Genomic DNA, 20,027 nt, shown 5'->3' on the forward strand with positions numbered 1-20,027 from the left:
ACATAATCCTACAAACATTCAAATTAAGCTCATGTGCCATAAAAAAAATAGTTCTATTCATGACTTCTTATAGTATGAGTAATAATGAGTAATGTGAATATTGTTGTACAACTCGAACTACCCCATCACCACTTTTTATATTCAAAGTTTAAAATCAAAACATGCAATAGTTTTAAAAGTTGTGCTCCAAACACAAAATACAAAGGACAGACTTGAACTCACTTTGTGACTTTGACCATTGACCTACAGATCTGGTTCATGCAGTGCATGACATGCACTCTGCAAATAGTCTCACCACCGTCTATACAAGCTGTAAGTCTATACCTTGAATGGTTATTAAGTTATGCTCTGGACACAAAATATGACAGACAGCTTTGACCCTGCTGTGAATTTGACCTTTTGCCTACAGACCTGGTTCATGCACTCTGCAAATAGCCTAACTGTAACCTACCTATATGCCGAGATTGAAGTCAACACCATGAATGAATATTAAAGGAGGATAATCAGATTTTGGCCATGTAACGGATTTGTTCGAAACTTTAGCATCTGATCATTTACACTCATTTATGTTCACTTAACACTTAATACAAATTAGATTTTCACTGGAGGTATTTTTAAAATTTCATTTTCCTATCCTGGTTGCCCAACCAAGATAGAGTTATTTTATCATAAGTATAAATTTGATAAACATACTTTGCCTAAGAAAATGTATAAATATTAGACATACTGTAATATATTTGTAAAATATTTGCATTAAAAATTATGTATTTAGATGGAATTCATCAGAAACGCAAGTTTGAAAAATTATTATTACCTCCCTTTGCCTATCTTGGTTGCGCAACCAAGATAGATTGGAAATAAATGAATTCAGAAGTTACACGCAGCTTTTAAACTTGCATTTTGGTTCAGATTGTTCAATAGTTGATATGTCTATCAAATGCAAATGTAAAACTAGACATTGTATCGAAATAAAAAGAAATACCCAGCTTTTTATATACTTTCATATTAAAGGGGAGTAATTACAAAATTTTATAAAAATAATAAAATATACATTTCAAATAGGAATCTAACTCTATGTAATCGGTCTTTTTGTTCCTTAAATAATTCTCTACCAGAATATACAAAAAGTAAAAAATGTCATTAAATGTTGTTTAAATGTGATCCTCACACAAAAATGAAGGACTAATTTGACCTTTGAGCTCCATTTGTGACCTTGACTTTTGACCTACCATCCTGGTTCATGCGCTCTACATATTGTCTCATCACCATCTACCTATATGCCAAGTTTAAAGTCAACACCTTGAATGAGTATTGAGAGCTCTGGACATGAAATATGATGGACAGACAGATGGACAGATAATACACCACAACAAAATATTTTTCATTTGGATGTTAGCCAACTAGCACAGCTGGGCACTAAGACAACTTTTATGATATTACACAGAAAAGTTTACCAATCTTAGTTCCTGTAGATCCTGTAATTCTGAGTTGTAACTGTCAGCAGCTTCACTGTAATGTTCGAGAATGAAATCCTGAAATGTACACACAAAGTCTCAGTACATTCATTAATGATATAGACAATTACAATGATACATAGAGTAATGTCATTAAATTTCTTTGGTGAATGATGTGGTTTTCAGCAAAATGGCTAATTCAAAGGGTTAAATTTATGCATTTTAAACTTTAAATCTAACATAAATAGGAATTGTCTTTAATGGGATGTAATTCCTGGATTAACACAACCATGAAATCCACTAAATTATTTAGTGGTTTTACAGTAGCCTATCTCAGTTGTTTTAATATAGATGTAAGCCATGTCGACTGATTCCATATAGAAACTGAAATAAGTTTTCTAAGTCATTTCATCACAGAATCTGATATGCTGTCCCAGATTACTGAATACAGGTACAGACAGATCCTCTGAACCGATTCATTAAAGACATAAGGTATCTAAGGTGATTCAGCACAGATACAGACATAACTAGGTTGTCCCAGTTAGTTTGACATAAATACTCTTAATGACATAAATACTCTAAACTGATTCATTGCAGAAACAGACATAAGGTGATTCAGCACAGATACAGACATAAGTAGGTTGTCCCAGTTAATTTGACATAAATACTCTTAATGACATAAATACTCTAAACTGATTCATTGCAGAAACAGACAAGAGTTGATTCAGCAAAGATACAGACATAACTAGGTTGTCCCAGTTAATTTGACATAAATACTCTTAATGACATAAATACTCTAAACTGATTCATTGCAGAAACAGACATAAGTTGATTCAGCAAAGATACAGACAGAATTAGGCTGTCCCAGTTAATTTGATACTGATACAGACAAAGCCATCCAAGTTTATTCATTACACATATAGAACTTTCATAATGTAAGTTTTCACTAATTGAGTTAAAAGCCTTAGATACAATGCCAGTCTGGCAGCTTATTTTTTTACATCCAGATTCTTTTTAACAGTATTGTTAAATCAAGACATGTGCGAATTATGGCAGGTAAAATCCAATGTCTGTTTATTCAAACTGTAGTAGTACCTTTATAGCAAGTCTGTAGTCTATGTCCTTTGTTTCCTTCAGGCCAAGTGGTATCATTGGCACAACTGTAGAACTGTAAAAAATAGAAAGTTTCAATAACATCATAGGATTGAATCTAAAAGCATAACAAGTGTATGTGTGTTAGGTACGGATGGGGAGTAGTGGTGGGGGGAGTCTAGGGGGAAGAGGAGGGGGATGTGTGGTGGAGGGGGTCATACAAGTAAATGTTGCTTAACTAAACTACTGGTAAATGTGGAAAAAACCCTAAATTTGATTTATATGCAATCTCTTTGGAAAGTACTCTCTACTTACAAGATTTCTGAAACTTAAAGCAGCTGTTTGGGGAATATCCATGGTTTTTACTGTTGTCCCTGTTACAAGAAGATACCTGCACTTGAAGGCCGCCAAATGATGTTTGAAACAAGAGCACTGCAATATATGCCCAAAAGTATGACCTCTGACCCCTAAGAGTGACCTTGACCTTGAAGTGAGCCATCTGAAACATACGCTCTGTATGTTGTCTTAATGTGGAAAACATTTCTGCCATGTTTCTTTGAAATCCCTCAAGCAGTTCAAGAGTTACAGAACGGACATGAAACAAAGTCATATGACCTTTGATCCCTAAGTGTGACCTTGAAGCCAGCCATCAAAAACAGGTGCTCTGCACGTTGTCTCAATGTGGTGAACATTTGTGTCAAGTTTCATTGAAATCCTTCAAATGGTTCAAGAGTTACAGAGCAGACACAAAACTGCTAACAGAAGAGCGGACACAAAAGTTCTAACAGACAGATGGATGGACAGACACCTGCATCATATCATAATATGCCCTTCGGGTGTATGAAAAATGACAACAACAAGTTTTCAAACTTTGTTAACAAATTATGACAACGGACATGTTGTTATGTAAATTTTAGCTTTTCTTTGGAATCACTTTTTAAGAAATTTTGATTTAACTTCCCCAAGTGAGTCTACAGAACTGAAATCATGGATTTCTCAATTTAAATGTTGTTTCATCGTTACAATAATCATGTGAACCAATACTGCAAAATTCCAATCAAACTACCATTTTCACTTAAAAAAAGACAAGCAAAATGAAACAACCTGCAAATTACACATGGCTTTCATTCAGTTTTATGGACAAGTGTCTCTTCTTTCATAAAGTACGACATAGTTTACTCTAAATTGTACATGTATCTTAGCACCAATCATGTAACCTTCTTTGAAAACCTAACAGTCAGACACCACTGAGGATATCAGATAGTCTGACATGCAAGTATAATTCAACTGTACATAACTTAATATACTGAAATATCATTTCGATTGAAGACCACTGGCTGTTTATCTGTGTTCTGAGTGTTTTCATGTATCTGTTCAAAGGTATTGGTAAGAGCAAAATGAAAAAAAAAAACGTGGCTGTCACCACAAAAAATACATCAGCAAATCTCCTTTTGGAAGGTTGTAAACCCCATGTAGGGTAACACCTGTTTAAACCCTGCTTAAAGTAGGTTTACACATCTTAAATACTTTTATAGATTTTTTGTGAGAACTAAAAAAAAATTGCCTAAAATGTGTGAAAGAGTCATTTTAAGTTTTATAAGTAACTGTAACTTACTTATCATGCTGATAAACATTGACAGAGCTGTTCAGGTCAGAGACCTCTTCTTTCAGCAGCTGTATGTTGGAATTGAAGAACAATAGTTCTACTGACACCAGTTCCTTCAGCCTCTTGTTGTCTGTCGCTCTGAAATGACACTAAAATAATTACTTTTCTTCCTTATACAGACTCAATATTTCTATGCATAGATTGTCAACTGCTATATATAATACACTGATAACATTTTATCTACAGGAAATATTACAGATTATAACAAAGTCTATCAGCAGAGACCGTGCGCTTGACTGTTTCTATGCTGGATAGCGAAATGGGGCATACCTGAAGAAACTACATTGTAAAGCCATCTCTGGAGTCATTAATACCCATGCAGAAAAAAAAATTCATGTGTAATGTTCCAGAACTGATAAGATAAAATAAGTGGAGAAAACAATTTATTTATTTATTTATTTATTTGGGTTTTATGGCACACCAACACAGTATAGGTTATATGGCACCAAACAGGACTACAAATTTTGGTTCCACATCTCATTTACATCGAAATAAAAACATGAGGTATGGAATCAAAATTTGTATACCTGCTGGAATCACAGAGTTACTGCAAAACCAAGTGTTAAGACCCTATTAGTCGCCTCTTACGATCATGCAAGGGTAAAGCAGTGGTTCCAATTCTTTTCATACACAGATTGTCCCAGAACCACATAGGAGTGCCCTCAATCTTAGTGCATCCCCCTCCCCCCTCCCCCACAAAAAAAAAATGCCATGCATATCTACACTTCGAGGACCTTGTCCTATTATGATGCAAGTGATGATGTGGAACATCTGATTTCAGTTGACAAAATCCACTTCAAAATATTTTAATAAAAAAAAAGACGTTACACTGACTACGCAAGAGTGACATAATTTTCACTGCGCATGCGTGAATGGCCCTGCGCGTATAACTTGAAAGGCTGAAAATGATCAAATCCAATTAAATATAATGCAAATATTGCAAAATATTAACCAGAAGGAACAGTATCAAATAATATCAATTCCATTATTGTTGCGATTACACGTTAGAATATTCACTTTCCGAGTGTCAAACGAAAATTTAACAGAAAATATGACTCGAAGGGAAAAAATTGTCAAATCCGAACCCATGGCACATTCTTAAACCACCTCTATATGCCCGGCCCTGATGGGCCGTGCAATAACATAGAGAGAAAGTTATAAAAGGGACATAATTTATGGAAATTCCATATTGGACCGTAGAATGGAAGTGCATTAAAACTTTCAGCAAAAAATTAAAGTAAAAAGCGGGACATAACTCTTGAAATATTAGCACTAGAGTTATGACAACTGTGTCATTTGATGTGGGTGATGATATGGGAATACTATTTTATGTTTAAATTTAATCCATTTAGTAATAACACAGTTAGAGTGAAAATGCATCAAAACTTTAACCTGCAATTCTATGCAAGAAGGGACATAATTCATGGAATACTGGTGTTATACTTATGAGTCTTTTGTCATATGATGTGGGAGATGATGTGAAACAAATAGTTTTAAGTTTTGAATCCAAACAATATGTAAAAGCAGAGATAGAATTAAAGTACATCAGAACTGTAACCAGAAATTCTATGTTCAATGTAAAAAGGAGGCATATTTTAAAAAAATATTGATGCTAAAGTTATGCACCTTGTGTCAAATGATGTCAATGATGATGAAGACCAACTAATTTAAGTCTGAAGCAAATCCATCACGTAATATCATAGTTAAATGAAAGAGCATCAAAACTTTAACCAAGCTGTAGACATGGACATGGACACAAGGACGAGAAGGATAAATGTCCATACATTTAATATACTTGAGCCAATATCATAATTTTTTATTTTCTTACCTGAACAGATTTTCCGCTCCATTTCTCATTCGCAACTCTCTGTTGATTTCATCATTCAGTTTAGAACGCTTTTTCTGCAATTTCCCTCTTGCTGTTGACAATAAAGGGTCACATCCCTGCAATAGATTACAATATTACTAATTGGTTGTAACTAGTGATTTCACATCTTATTTAAAAAAAACTTCTTTAATACTTCAAAAGATGTCTTTAAACGGTGTGTTTTCCAGATAAAAAATAACAGCAACACTGATGGGTTTCATACCAGTAACTGTATTTATGGGTCACTACACAAGCCCATATGATGGGAGTAATTGTAAATTGTGTGCCCAAGTTTCACTGTAAAATTCATCAGTTCACTGGGAAAAAAACAATGGTTGGAAATGATCAGTTTTGTGAAGATCTGTGTAAATCTGCCTAGTAGTGCTGGAGGAGTAGAGTGGACAAAGTTTGCTATATGTCCACAGACAGCAAAAAATGGATATATCTTCCCTAACAAATAATTGGGGACATAATTACTGTTACTATTTTACCAGTTGTCTACAGCGGTTCTATGTATATTTACACCATTTTGCTGAATGTATTTCGTAAGATCAGCATACTGGTATCCACTGACAAGCTAACAATTGGTCAGGTAACTTGTATATTAGTTATTACATGCAAAAAAAACAAAACAACAGTATTAAAATTGCTGATTTAATCACTTTACTTAAGATTGTGCTACTCTCAGTTAGATGGCTGCTTCCAAAACTTGAAGCATATTTATTTCAGAAACCTGTGTCGCCTCTTGTGTAAGATAAATTATCCACATGAGCACTGAAAGTGGAACCCTTGGACATTTTAACAGCTATTTTTGTACAGTAAACAAAACTTCAGAGCCTGAGTAAAGTTAACATTTCAGATAAAATTTCTACACAAAGTGATGTAAAATTATCAAACATCTTAATACATACAGGATCGCTGAACCAGACACCATTCCCACATTTTAAATGTGTGTTCATAGGACACTGGTGCCCAAACTTTCTGTCCATGCATGGTCATTAATTTTGTTACTTGTTGACAGTGGAAGACTATGTAAACTTTCATATTACCTTGACTTGAGGTAATAAGGATGCTACTAAACATCATGAAGTACAAGATAAAAGAAAACTGAAAGAGAGTACCAAATAAAACCCCAGGTGCACAACTTCACAAATGCTAAATAGCAATATTCCTATAGTTTCATGACTCTTTTATCTATAGCAAATAATTTTTGAGATATGCAAGATGCAGTGAGACATAGAGGATATTTGTTTGTTTTAGTGTAAGATCGAAATATATTTCACCGAATGAACACTATGATGCAATATTTTCACGAGTGGTGCAGCCACGAGTGAAAATGTAAATTATGGTGGTCACGAGTGAAATATATTTCGATCTTACACTGAAACAAACAAATTTTCTATTTATTTTATGCATTTTAAAGGTTTTAACAAAAATATATTCAGTTTGCCCGCGCAAAGTCAGGTGCATTGCATCATTATGTGATAATGTCGTGACGTATGGATGTCTTTGTAGAAAAACTATAAATAGTTATATTACGTTTTCTGATTTCTTTGACATTTTATTATTATAAAATGTAAATATAAATTATGGTGGCCATGAGTGAAATATATTTCGATCTTACACTAAAACAAACAAATTTTCTATTTATTTTATGCATTTTAATGGTTTTAACAAACATATATTGAGTTTGCCCGTGCAACATCACGTGCATCGCATCATACCCTGATAATGTCGTGACATCAGGATTTCCTATCATTTATAATTCATATCATTTTGCATTCCAATGTAGTTCCGTACCAGTGAAAAATAAAAATGATATTTTCACTGTTTGAAACAGTGAAAATATCGATTTTATTTCACTGATAAATTTCAGTATGAGATAAAGACAAATATCTGGACAAACACAAATGAGCCACACCATGAGAAAACCAACATAGTGCATTTGCAACCAGCATGGATCCAGACCAGCCTGCACATATGCGCAGTTTGGTCAGGATCCATGCTGTTTGCTAATGGTTCCTCTATTGCAATAAGCTTCGAAAGCGAACAGCATGGATCCAGACCATACTGCATGGATGCCCAGGCTGGTCTGAATCCATGCTGGTCCCAAATGCACTATGTTGGTTTTCTCACAGCATGGCTCCAATCTACATGCCCCACACATTTTGGAAGGCACCAAACAGGCAGCTGAGGAACTTACTCAAATACACTCTGAGATATGTGTCCTTAACGCATATTTTTGACAAGGGCCATAACTGATAACTCTGGTCCAAACAAAACCTGAGGTGCACAACTTCACATGCTGACTGTAAGACTTTATGATCTTAGGTCAAATACTTACTGGGCTATATATGACGCAAACTTTCAGGCCCTTTACATATTTTTGAATAAGTAAAGGGCCATTTCTCTGATCTTATGTGCGAAATCTCAAACAAAACCAGTGCTGCATAACTTAACATGCTGAATAATAATCCTATTATGTTTAACGACTCTATACCAATTTTCTTTTGAGGTATGCAAGAAACAGTCCGACAGATGGACAGATATCTGGACAAACACAAATCTACAAGCCCCATAAATTTTAGAAGGCACAAAAACTTGATGCACACACAGCGTAATACAGTAATAAATCCATTGTTAATTCTGCCTACTCGTAACCAGTCATGGAAATTATGGTACCAAGGCTGGCACTAAAGAAAAGTAGGGCATTGTGGGATCATCCTTCATCCGAATCAGGCCTATCTATAACAGATGATGAAAACAAAACATTGGCGAAAAGCTGTTAGCAAGTGAAAAACTTTTGGTTTAATTGGATATAAATTTAAGGAGATGTCACGGCTGACATAGTTTAGCATTATTACAATACACAGTCGGTATTGAAATTGTGTTTCCAATACATGTGCTCATTAGATAAATCCTCACTATCTATGTGAAAATAAGGGATATGTTTTGTATGATTGCAACACTGTGAGTTGCTCCAATTACTGACAAATGACTGAAACAATAGGAATTTGTACGAGAGATGGATAGACAAAACGACAGTGAGGTAACAATATATTCTTTTATTGTTTTAATGTACGAGTTGTAAGCTATAATAAAGAATACCCATTTTATGAAAATCAAACTGGAAGTTAGAAATAACAGAAAAAAATTAATTAGGTCATGAGTCATCATATACCTGTCAAAATTTGTCATTAGTTTTGATGAGCTGTCAAAATTACTTTTATCTCTCTATTCTGCAAATGCATTGTTTTTGAAAGTATCTTGGACGAATATTTTAGTGTGTAACTTACTTCACATTCCACATTAATATTTGTGCTTGAAATTGCTTTGTTGAGCTCACCGACGTCACATATGAATGTCTATTGTTTTAGTTTACTGTCTGTTATAAAGGTATCAAATCTCAATATTAAGATACAAGAATTGTTCCTTTCTGGTAGACAATGGAAACTATTTGGTTGAATCATAATATAACAGTTTTTGGAAAGAACTGAATATTCTTTGGTTTTTTGTTATTCGCCGGAATTTCAAAAAGTGACATCACCTTAAGTATTGCACCTATTTTGAAAGTATACTCACAAATTTCTATACATTTTGGATAAATTGATATAAATTTAAACTGAAAATGAAAATAGGCTGTTTGTAAACAATGTCTAGATGGCGTTGCAGTGCAAACACGGAAATAACCCGAACTTACCAATGACGCGAGAATACCGCAGACGACTATTCTTTTAAAAGATGTAACAAAATATTGCACTTGGAAAGAAACTGGAAAAAATTGTCATTAATTCCTAAAGCCATTAAGAAAATGTTTGCTGTTCCAGGTACAATGACACTAAATGTAAACTTATTTTTCAAATAAATAGGTTCTCGGGGGAACAACTTTTCACTTTCTTTCGAGTCGTGACTAGTGACATCATAATTTTTTTAAGTAAAACCAAATTTGTTCGAGCCTGCTTTGAGGTTTTGTTTTTTTTTATAGCAGAACTACCGGCGCCGCAAAGCGGCGCCGATAGCGTCACATTACAGTTAAACGTGTGAAAAACAAAATGAATAAAACTGTGTAAAGAATTACTATCAAGTTGAAAATTCGTGGTACTTTTTTGGAATCGGTGTTGTTCGGGTTTCTTCCAGCACACAATGCTCATAGTAATTAATCAGTAAGACGTCAGTAGACGCTTGCTGTTTACGGTTGACAAAAGCGTTTCGCTTACTGCTTTGAATGTTGAATAAAAATGTAAATGAGCGTCTGATAATAAGAATTTAGTGCTAAAAACATTTTCTACGAAGAAAAAAAAAGATAAAATACAATATTTTCAATGCGAAACGATTTTCGTCACGCTTCCATAACTGAAATTTATTATATATACTTATATTTGAGCTAATTATGTCATACTTCCACATTGGTGCAGTGGTTAGCGAGTTCGCATTGTAGACTAGAGGTCGGGAGTTTGATTCTCACGAAATGCATTTTTTTTTAATTTGTTTTTTTTTATTTCATTTTTTTTTGTATTTATTCATTTATTATGAGTTTTGAAAGCATTGTAAAAAATAAAGTCATTCATGTGAAATTTAACAAGTGTTTTGTTAGTGGTGTCAGGTTCCAATGTACTGTCTGTAGATAAAACTTTAAAAAAGGTTCCTACTACCATTCATATTCTATACCAGTAGTGCTAAAAGATTAACCATAAAATGTCATAGACTGTTAACTTAGCAGTTCAGCAAATAAAACAGGAGTTTTCGAGAATTTCGGCAAACAGTGATTTTCTCTGGGTAAAATTCTCATCACTGACTTTTAAAGATGGCTAGTCTTTTGGATTTTAAACAAGTTTTTACATGTAGATGATTTTCATTTTCCCATACCAGACGTCTATTATAGCAGTATATTTGAGTTAAAGTTGGACACATTCTTCCTTCTAAAAAGAACCTTAACTTTCTTTAGTTCGTATATAGCATATTTGTAGAGTTTTCGCATGTCAAGATTTAATTTTAATGCATTCTAGGACATTCATTCAGAAATCATTAATTATCATCAATTCTTAAAATTTTAATAGATCTTAATGGACATAAACTTCCTAAAACGGATCCAGATAATTCCTAGTCTAAATAATGAGACCTCGGGTAGACCGATTTTACATTTTGATATTTTACGTTGTCTACCTAGAGGTCTCAACCAGAAACAATCAAAACTGTGCCGGAAACTGTGGTCGATTGAAATTACGATTTATCAGTAGTCCCGATTTTTCTTTAGCCCAAACAACTTACCTGTTGTTTTAAATCATAAATAGTAAATAAAAAAAATAAGAACAGGGCATATTTATCAAGAATTTCTGTTGTAAAAAATTTAAACCTCTAACTTTCAATCGTCTTCATGTAATGGCGGTCGGAGGCGTGACCAATGAAAACGCTTCATGCAGTAATGTGTTTACCGGTGATCGGCCATTTTCCAATATGTAGTACACTCGTGTTAAACCTTGACATTTTTTTAACTGCCATAGTTTGAATTTTTCTCAAGAAATCTCGGTAATACATACATCATTGAAAAGGAAAAATTACAGGCTTTCTATGTATGTATTTCTTTTTTTTATCCGTTGCATAATTATAACATAATTCCCGCCCAACAGATTCCATTGGGTATTACTTACGCAAAGAAGAGGACAGTGCTACCACATTCTTTACCTTTTCTGGTTTGTACTCGGAGGCGGATATCGACAAGTCAAAAAAATATAACGATATTTAACTCTCGAGTACAATTATTTGGACTAGATAATTCCCAAAGCACTCCTTTAATTTTGAAGGGGCACTGGTGATTTTTCAAGGGAGCTCTGCCTTCTAGGTAGCACCTAAGTTCATATTATTAACCTGGTATTACTTACTCTATATTTTGCCTAAAACTTTGAAATATCTAGTTATCTGATACGTCCGACTACTGTATCACTTCACTTACCTTCCTGTGCGAGACGACATTCAGTTCTTGAGACGGCTTGGCATTAACTTCTACATTGTCCGTACTCATCTTTTAAAGCCAATACTTACATACCTCGTTCATGATATCAACAGTTAAAATGTTTCGAAAAATGCAAGACAGGTTGTTTTGACATTTTAACGGTGTCGCGGCTAATTATTTCTTTCCTGTTGGTTAGGTTGGACACAACTAATAAAATCTACAATAAATGAAGGTAGCAGATGCCAGTTTCTGCAAGCCGACCGGAGATCGAGCAAAAATCAACAAACTGGGTGTTAAAGATAAAAGAAAGTAACTATATAAACACATGAGAAATCGACTGATGGTGACCAAAGTCACGATTTCTGTTGTTATGACAACGATAAATGTGGTTAATAGTTGATGTTCATTCGGCTGGTTGAGATATGGAGTGGACTCAATTTTTCATAGATCCATAGGCCTATATGGCCCTAAAGTAGTACTTAACAAACACTCCGGTTTTTTTTTGTAACCAGATTACAATGGGATACATTTTTTTCTTTTATAGATTTTTTTCTCCACTGCTTTATTTACTTATTTTTCATTTAATATAACGCTATTTATCAATACATTTGCTTATTTGCCTACCAGTAGTGTCAGCAGCAACAACAATAACAATATTTTAGTGTCTGATTTTTTTGCATGTCTACTCGTGCAAAAATGAAAAAAAAAAAAAAAAAAAAAAAAAAAAAAAAATTGGCTGTGTGAGGGAGTGGTCGAGGGACGGGCAGTATTATGCAAGAAAAAGTTGTTAAATATTGATATCTATTTTGGATTCAAGTCAGGAGAATCTACATAAAAGTTAATTTATTTAAAAGTGGTACATCAATTAATAACTGGTAATAATTTCTATGTTATAAAGGCGTATATTTTAGTTTAACAAGAGGGCCAAGATGGTCCTAGGTCGCTCACCTGAGAAACACACCATAACAGTGTAAACATATTTGACCTAGTGATTTAATGGAAATAAATATTCTGAAAAATTATTATTAAAATTGGAGCAAAAATCTTGAGTATAAACAAGTATTTTCTTTGATTTGACCTAGTTTTTGATCCCAGATGACCCATATTCGAACTTGACCTAGATTTTATCAAGGCTATCATTCTTACCAAATATCATAAGATCAATTGAAAAATACAGCCTCTATCGCATACACAAGGTTTTTCTTTGATTTGACCTAGTGACCTAGTTTTTGACTCCAGACTATCCATATTCGAACTTGACCTAGATTTCATCAAGGCAACCAGTCTGACCAAATTTTATGAAAATCAAGTGTAAAATGCAGCCCCTATTGCAAACACAAGGTTTTTATTTTATTTGACCTAGTGACCTAGTGTTTGAACCCAGATAATCCATATTTGAACTTGACTTAGATTTTATCAATGCTATCATTCTGACAAAATTTCATGAAGATCAGTTGAAAAATACAGCCTCTATCGCATACAGAAGGATTTTCTTTGATTTGACCTAGTGACCAACTTTTTGTCACTAGACAACCCATATTCCAATTCTATCTAGATTTCATCAAGGCAATCATTCTGACTTAATTTCATGAAGATCATTTGAAAAATACAGCCTTTATCGCATACACAAGGTTTTTCTTTGATTTGACCTAGTGACCTACTTTTTGACCTCAGATGACCCATTTTCAAACTCGGCCTAGATTTCATCAATGTTATCATTCTGACTTAATTTCATGAAGATCAATTGAAAAATACAGTCTCTATCGCATACACAAGGTTTTCCCTTGATTTGACCTAGTGACCTACTTTTTGACCTCAGATGAGCCATATTCGAACTTGACCTAATTTTCATCAAGGCATTCATTCTGAAAAAAATTCATGAAGATTAACTGAAAAATACACTCTCTGTCACATACACAAGGTTTTTCTTGGATTTGACCTAGTGACCTAGTTTTTGATTCACGATGACCCATTTTCAAGCTCGGCCTAGAGTTCATCAAGATAATCATTCTGACCAAAATTCATGAAGACTAATTGCAAAATGCAGCCTCTATCGCATACACAAGGTTTTTATTTGATTTGACCTAGTGACCTAGTTTTTGATCCCAGATAATCCATTTTCAAAGTCGGCGTAGATTTTATCAAGGTTATCGTTCTGACCAAAATTCATGAAGACTAATTGAAAAATGCAGCCTCTATCGCATACAGAAGGTTTTTCTTTGATCTGACCTAGTGACCTAGTTTTTGACCCCAGATGCCCCATTTTCAAATTCGGCCTAGATTTTATCAAGGCAATCATTTTTACCAAATTTCATAAAGACCAGTTGAAAAATACAGCCTCTATCGCATACACAAGCTAAATGTTGACAGACGACAGACAGACAGACAGACAGACAAACGCCGGACGCCGGACATTGAGCGATCACAAAAACTCACCTGAGCAGCTAAAAATCAGAACAATGCCATTCTTATATAAGTAGAGCTTTATATTCTTGTAGAAATTCTTATATAAAATTTGACTTATAAACTTATTTGATTGATTTGTTTAATGGGTACAGTTATTGGGGATCTGTGTCACGCATTCCATGTCGTGTCACGTATCTGCTGTAGGTTTCCAGAGCTCCGCCTACAGGTGCCTGGGAACGCCCATTAAACCAATGAGTGCAAACAAAGCAAGCTTCCGGTTTTTCAACGTACTGACAGCATTGACCCGAAAAGTTATAAATATGATTACTTAATTACTGTCTTGGCCGCGGATTGTGCACTTTTTAAACAAAATATTTAAAATGCAGCTTAGTGTTGATTTCACAGACCTAATCAATGTGCCTGAGTGTTCATAGTAATTTAACGGACGCATCATATATGTAATACGGCAGCCTAAATAAATCTGAATATCATTATGAAGTATTGGTCTTATTTGAACATGTAAGCATGATAAACAGAAAATTCGTTTATCTTCACCAACTAGCATAAGAAAATTTGTTTGTTTTCAGTGAGGACTGTGCCCCCGTGAAATTATTACGTCCGACGTATAACCGCCCATCGTGCATAAATAGTGTTATAACCTTTTTGCTATAAATTATTTCTTAAACAAATCCTTTAACGAACATCTCAGACCAGAACATTAATTTGGAATTTCGGAACTTCCATAATATAAATACTTATACAGAATAATATGTTGAAGCAGTGTGTGACTTATTTGTTTACAAATAAATAAACATGTTAAAGTTGATATTCTTGTTTAATAATATCTGAAGTTTTATTTCACTCACTTAACATACATTTAGCTTACACTGGTCTGAATGTGTTGTAGATGTGACACGGACTTTAAATACATGATGTATCCTTCTGTAATATGCTTTGGAATTAATTAAGAAAACACACAGGAACTGTGTTAAACTTCCTTCCCATGTTCTAAATCATTTTTTTTGGATATACTGTCATTAGGCGTGACACCCCGCGAAACTTACATTCAATAGCGACATGTCAAACACAAAAGGGCAATTTTTTTTTAAGTTCATAATTTTAAAAGCCAGTTGAAGAAAAACACATCGAAAAAGGGGTTCATGTTGCCGTCATCTCCGCCGATTACACACACCCAAAAGACAATTGATACCCATTTCCAGTAAGAGCGCTCACGCTTTTCAGTCCTGGAGTCACTACCATATTCTTTTAACACATTTCTTTTCTAACACACCAAATTTTTCTTAAAGACCCCCGATTGTACTTGTTTTGGGGCCTCAAGAGGCCAATTAAATGTTTGGGCTTTTTCTTTTTTTTTTTAGTGCTCTGGGGAAAATTCCCTATTTCATTCCAAATTTATTATTCAAACAGCAAATTAAGGTTTTTGCGGCCGAAAAACGCTCCCCTGTAGTTTATTTCATTTGTCAATTTCTGATCCCTACAGGATCACGTTTTCATCATTTAGATTTGAAACTGAATCCCCTTTTAACCGGGCAAAGGGGGCGTGGACAGTGTTGCTTTTTCTATATGCCCATAACAAAATTTAACCGAGTTTGAAATTTTTTCGCTTTTTCCTTTTGCTTCATTTGATTAATATATTTTATTGCTTCAAAAAATAATAATAGCACATATAATAATAAGAAACGCTGGGGGGGGGGTTTCAATTTTTGCAACATTAAAGTCGGGGGGCCCTTCCCAAGTGCGTAACTTTAATAGCAAATGAAAAAACGACTGTATTATAAAATTAAAAAGCATCCTTATACTTTGTGACAAAAATTTTGTGAAAAAACTCAAAGCAAAAATAAGGTAAAGAAAAAGAAGAAAAAAAGAAGAAGAAAAAGGGGAAAATATTATAGATGATATCAAGTAGTAACAAAAGAAAAAAATAGTTTTTGGATAAAATTTACACGGGTGTATAACAAAAAAAAATGTTTTTAAAAATAATAAGTATTTTTAAAAAATTAACAATAAAGTTTTAAAAATAATAACCATAACAAAGGGGGAATAAGTAACTGTTTTCCTGCTCACTTGCCAGCGGGCGTTGCCGTAGTGTTTGCACTCTGACACGGGTAGTGCCCGTCCACCCTCCCAAGGGGCCCATACCCTACTCATTTTACACTACTAAATTTACTACGTTTTCATATTCTTCTAGTTTACCTTCAAAATCAGTTAAGGTAACAATAACCCTTTTTCAATCTGCCTCCACCACATTAGTGCCACCCGAATTGACGGGGGGGTCAAAACCCGCAAAACGGTAACTCCGGAAAAATAGCCCTTTTTTTCCCCCCTCTAACCTGATTGGAAAAAATTTTCCCTTTTTCCAAAGGGGCCCGGGTTTTGGTGCTCTGGCCCCGGGCAAAAAGGAAAGTGCGCCGACCGCCCTACATACGTGACGCTACTCACCTATCTACCGCACAACGGGGGACAGTCCTGGGAACAAGCAGGTTTCTTCTCATTTATTTTACTTCGGAAGATCACTTGCGTACGCATTGGAGAGAGGACTTACTTCCACAGTCCGCCCCCCACACACCGAAATTACTTTTTCCCACCCTGTAACTTGGGAGGGCCGGTCAAAAACCACTAAATACGTGCATCCTGACACTAACGCCTTCAGTATCGCGCTCAAAACCCCCTTTTGAGTGAAGTTCTCTCTTTCCACGCCAGGGGCGTTGCCGTGGTTTTGGGCCCCCTGCACAGGTATCCCGTACCCCCTTAAAATACTAGGCGACTCACCTCCTCCTCACTACGTGATACCCCTAAACGAGCATTTTTCAATCCATTCTAGCGCCTTCTGGATCAGGGTGCTGTGCATGGACAGAAGACTTACTTTCCACAGTCTCCCCCTCCCCACACACTGATTACGTTGTCCCACCCTGCGATGCGTGCGCAAAGAAAAAAAACCTACCTGAAATACGGACACTCATGGACCAAAAGGGTTTTCCCATACCCCCTTAAAAACGCGGGAATGCGACGCCCTGCCCATTCCAGCGGCTTGCCGGGTGTCGGGCCCCTCTGACACGGTAGTGCGCCGTATCGCCCTACGACACTACGCGTACTCCGTACCTACCCCCCAACGTGACACTCCTAACCCAAGCACGTTTTATTCTTCTTGTTTACATTCATGATCAGGGGAGCGTACGCTTTGGAGATGGGGTTTACTTCCACGTCTCACCCTCCCACAACTAATTTGTTGTCCACTCTGCGTGCGTGACGGCGGATCAAAAATTTTCCTGAAATTACGTCATCCTGGCACATAACGGTTCAGATGCGCTCAAACCACGCTTAGAGAGAAGTACGCCTACCCCACTTGGCAGCGGCGTTGCTGTGGCCTCTGGCCCCTGAAAAAAGGGTTGTGCGCCGTAGGGCCCTACGTACTGACCACTCACCTATTCCCTGTACGGACACTCCTAGAGACAGAATAGGTTTCATATCTTTTTCTACAAAACCCTTTCTGGATCAGGGGGAGCGTACGCATGAGAGAGGACTTACTTCTACTCTTGCCCCCCCCACACAGATTACGTTGTACCCCCCTGCGATGCGTGACGCAAAGATAAAACCAACCTGAAATATGAACTCCTGGACATAAGCGGCTTCATATGCTCTGTAACCCCTTTTTGGGAATCAGTAGCTGCCCTGCCCACTTGCCAGCGGCTTGCCGGGGTGCTTGGCCCTCTGACACGGTATGCCCCGAATGGGCCTACATACTGACGCGTACTCACCTACCTCCCGCACAATGACACGCCCTAGACAAGATCGCATTTCATATCTCTTTCAGTTACATTCAAGATCATTTGGGGCTGTACGCGTTGGAGAGGGGTTTATTGACAGTCCGCCCCCCTCCCCTTTCCCCACAACCGTTACGTGTACCCCCTGCGATGCGGCGCAAAGATAAAAACCCTACCTTCAATACGGACACGTCCTGGACATAAAACGGTCTTCATTGGGCTCTGTAACCACGCTTGGAGAGCAGAGCTGCCCGCCCACTTCCCAAACGGCGTTGCCGGGGTGCTCTCCCCTAAAAAGGTATGCCCGTACCGCCCTACAAATACCTACCTGCACTACGGACACTCCTAGCACAGAGCACGTTTCTATGATCTAGTGCCCTTCGGATCTGCGGGTTTACTCTACACTTTTGGGGAGAGGGCGGTTATCGCGGCTTTGCCTTCTTTCAAAATCATTCGCGGGACGTTTTGCGATTCGTGAAGGGACAAGAAAAACCCTCCGTGATACTGACCGTTCTGGACACATGACGGAGTTCAGTACGCCCTCTAATCACTCTCAGATCAAACGCCCCCTTTCCCCATTTGCCAGCCTTGCCTTTGTCCCCGGGCCCGTTGATACAGGATGGCCCCCGTATCCCCTATGATCGTGACACATCAAAACCTCCCTACCTGGTTTTATGCAAGCCCAGACTAGTGTGCTTTTCATATCTCATTCTTTTTCCGTCAAGATCCCGGGTCTTGGCGCATTTGAGAGGGGGCATACTTTGCATTTGCCCTCCTCCACATGATTCGCGTACCCCCTCGATGCAAAAAAAACCCTATATGGTACGACCCTTTTGGAGGAGATATATGTTTAGACGTGCACTGGACTTTGCATTCCCCATTTCTTATTAATTAAAAGATTTTTCGAAGGTTCTGGAAAAACAGTAAACCGTTATAATATCTTGGAAAACCTGTCTTTTTGAAAGTTTCCGAATATACCTCTATGTCAATAAATTTGAAAATAAAGCGATCTTTCAGAGTACGAAGCATCCAGAAGGCGTTTTTTTTTTGGGGGGTTTTAAATTTTTTGGAAAAGGAAATATTCACACGGGGTTTGGGATGTTTTGCTTAGTTTTTTTTTGGGGCCTCCTCAAATAGACTCTAAATAAACGTCAATATGGGTAAAATTTTTTTAAAGGGGAAGTAAGCGCGGTGTCTCACTGGGTATGGTGTAATCAATAAATATAAGGGATGCAAACAGTCAAATAAACCCCTTTGTCAACGTTTCTTCATCGCGGGGGCCTCAGACAATATGGACAACAAAAAAAAATGTTAAAATTCCGTAAAAGACGTGGCGTATTGAAGGGTTAAGGAGACGTCTCAAGACTGTTTCATATGGCGTAATCATGTGATGCAAAAAACCCTATGGCAATGTTTTAAATTTGTATCTGCATTTTCCAAATAAGGGGAATAAAAAAAAATCAACAATCCCTTTAAAAAGACCTGTCAGTATTGAAGGTAAAGTGACAGCTTCTCACGCATCTTTTTGGGGTAGGCGTAATATTAATCATCAGAGGACAAAATATTTTAAATAACCTTTGCAGTTTTCTTCATCTCACGCCCCAAAAATGTTTTGACAGTGAAAACAAATTTCAATCCGTAAAACGTGCACGTGGGGAGGAGGTAGGCGAAGAAATCCGCGCATTTTGGGGTATGGCGTAATCATACTTGTGCGTGAAAAAACTATTCGATTTTTTAAACTGTGTTTTTCACCCAAGGGGCTTCAAAAATATATGACTTAAAAAAACGTCAATTCTGTAAAAGACGTTCA

At 36.4% G+C, this 20,027-nt stretch overlaps 1 protein-coding gene across 1 annotated transcript in view; it reads right to left on the reverse strand.

Moving 5' to 3' along the window:
* The window catches only part of LOC123548317 (rhophilin-2-B-like), a 45,715-nt gene extending 33,495 nt beyond the window's left edge, over positions 1-12,220 (reverse strand). Inside the window, exons 1-5 of the mRNA XM_045335487.2 lie at positions 12,030-12,220; positions 6,041-6,156; positions 4,162-4,290; positions 2,550-2,622; positions 1,455-1,532 (exon numbers count right to left, since the gene is read on the reverse strand). Of these exons, the coding sequence (XP_045191422.1) occupies positions 1,455-1,532; positions 2,550-2,622; positions 4,162-4,290; positions 6,041-6,156; positions 12,030-12,098 (465 nt within the window). The 5' untranslated portion in view covers positions 12,099-12,220. The remainder of the gene's footprint in view (positions 1-1,454; positions 1,533-2,549; positions 2,623-4,161; positions 4,291-6,040; positions 6,157-12,029) is intronic.
* Positions 12,221-20,027: the final 7,807 nt, after the last annotated feature.

The sequence above is a fragment of the Mercenaria mercenaria genome, chromosome 6 (genome assembly GCF_021730395.1).
Source record: "Mercenaria mercenaria strain notata chromosome 6, MADL_Memer_1, whole genome shotgun sequence".
Lineage (NCBI taxonomy): Eukaryota > Metazoa > Mollusca > Bivalvia > Venerida > Veneridae > Mercenaria > Mercenaria mercenaria.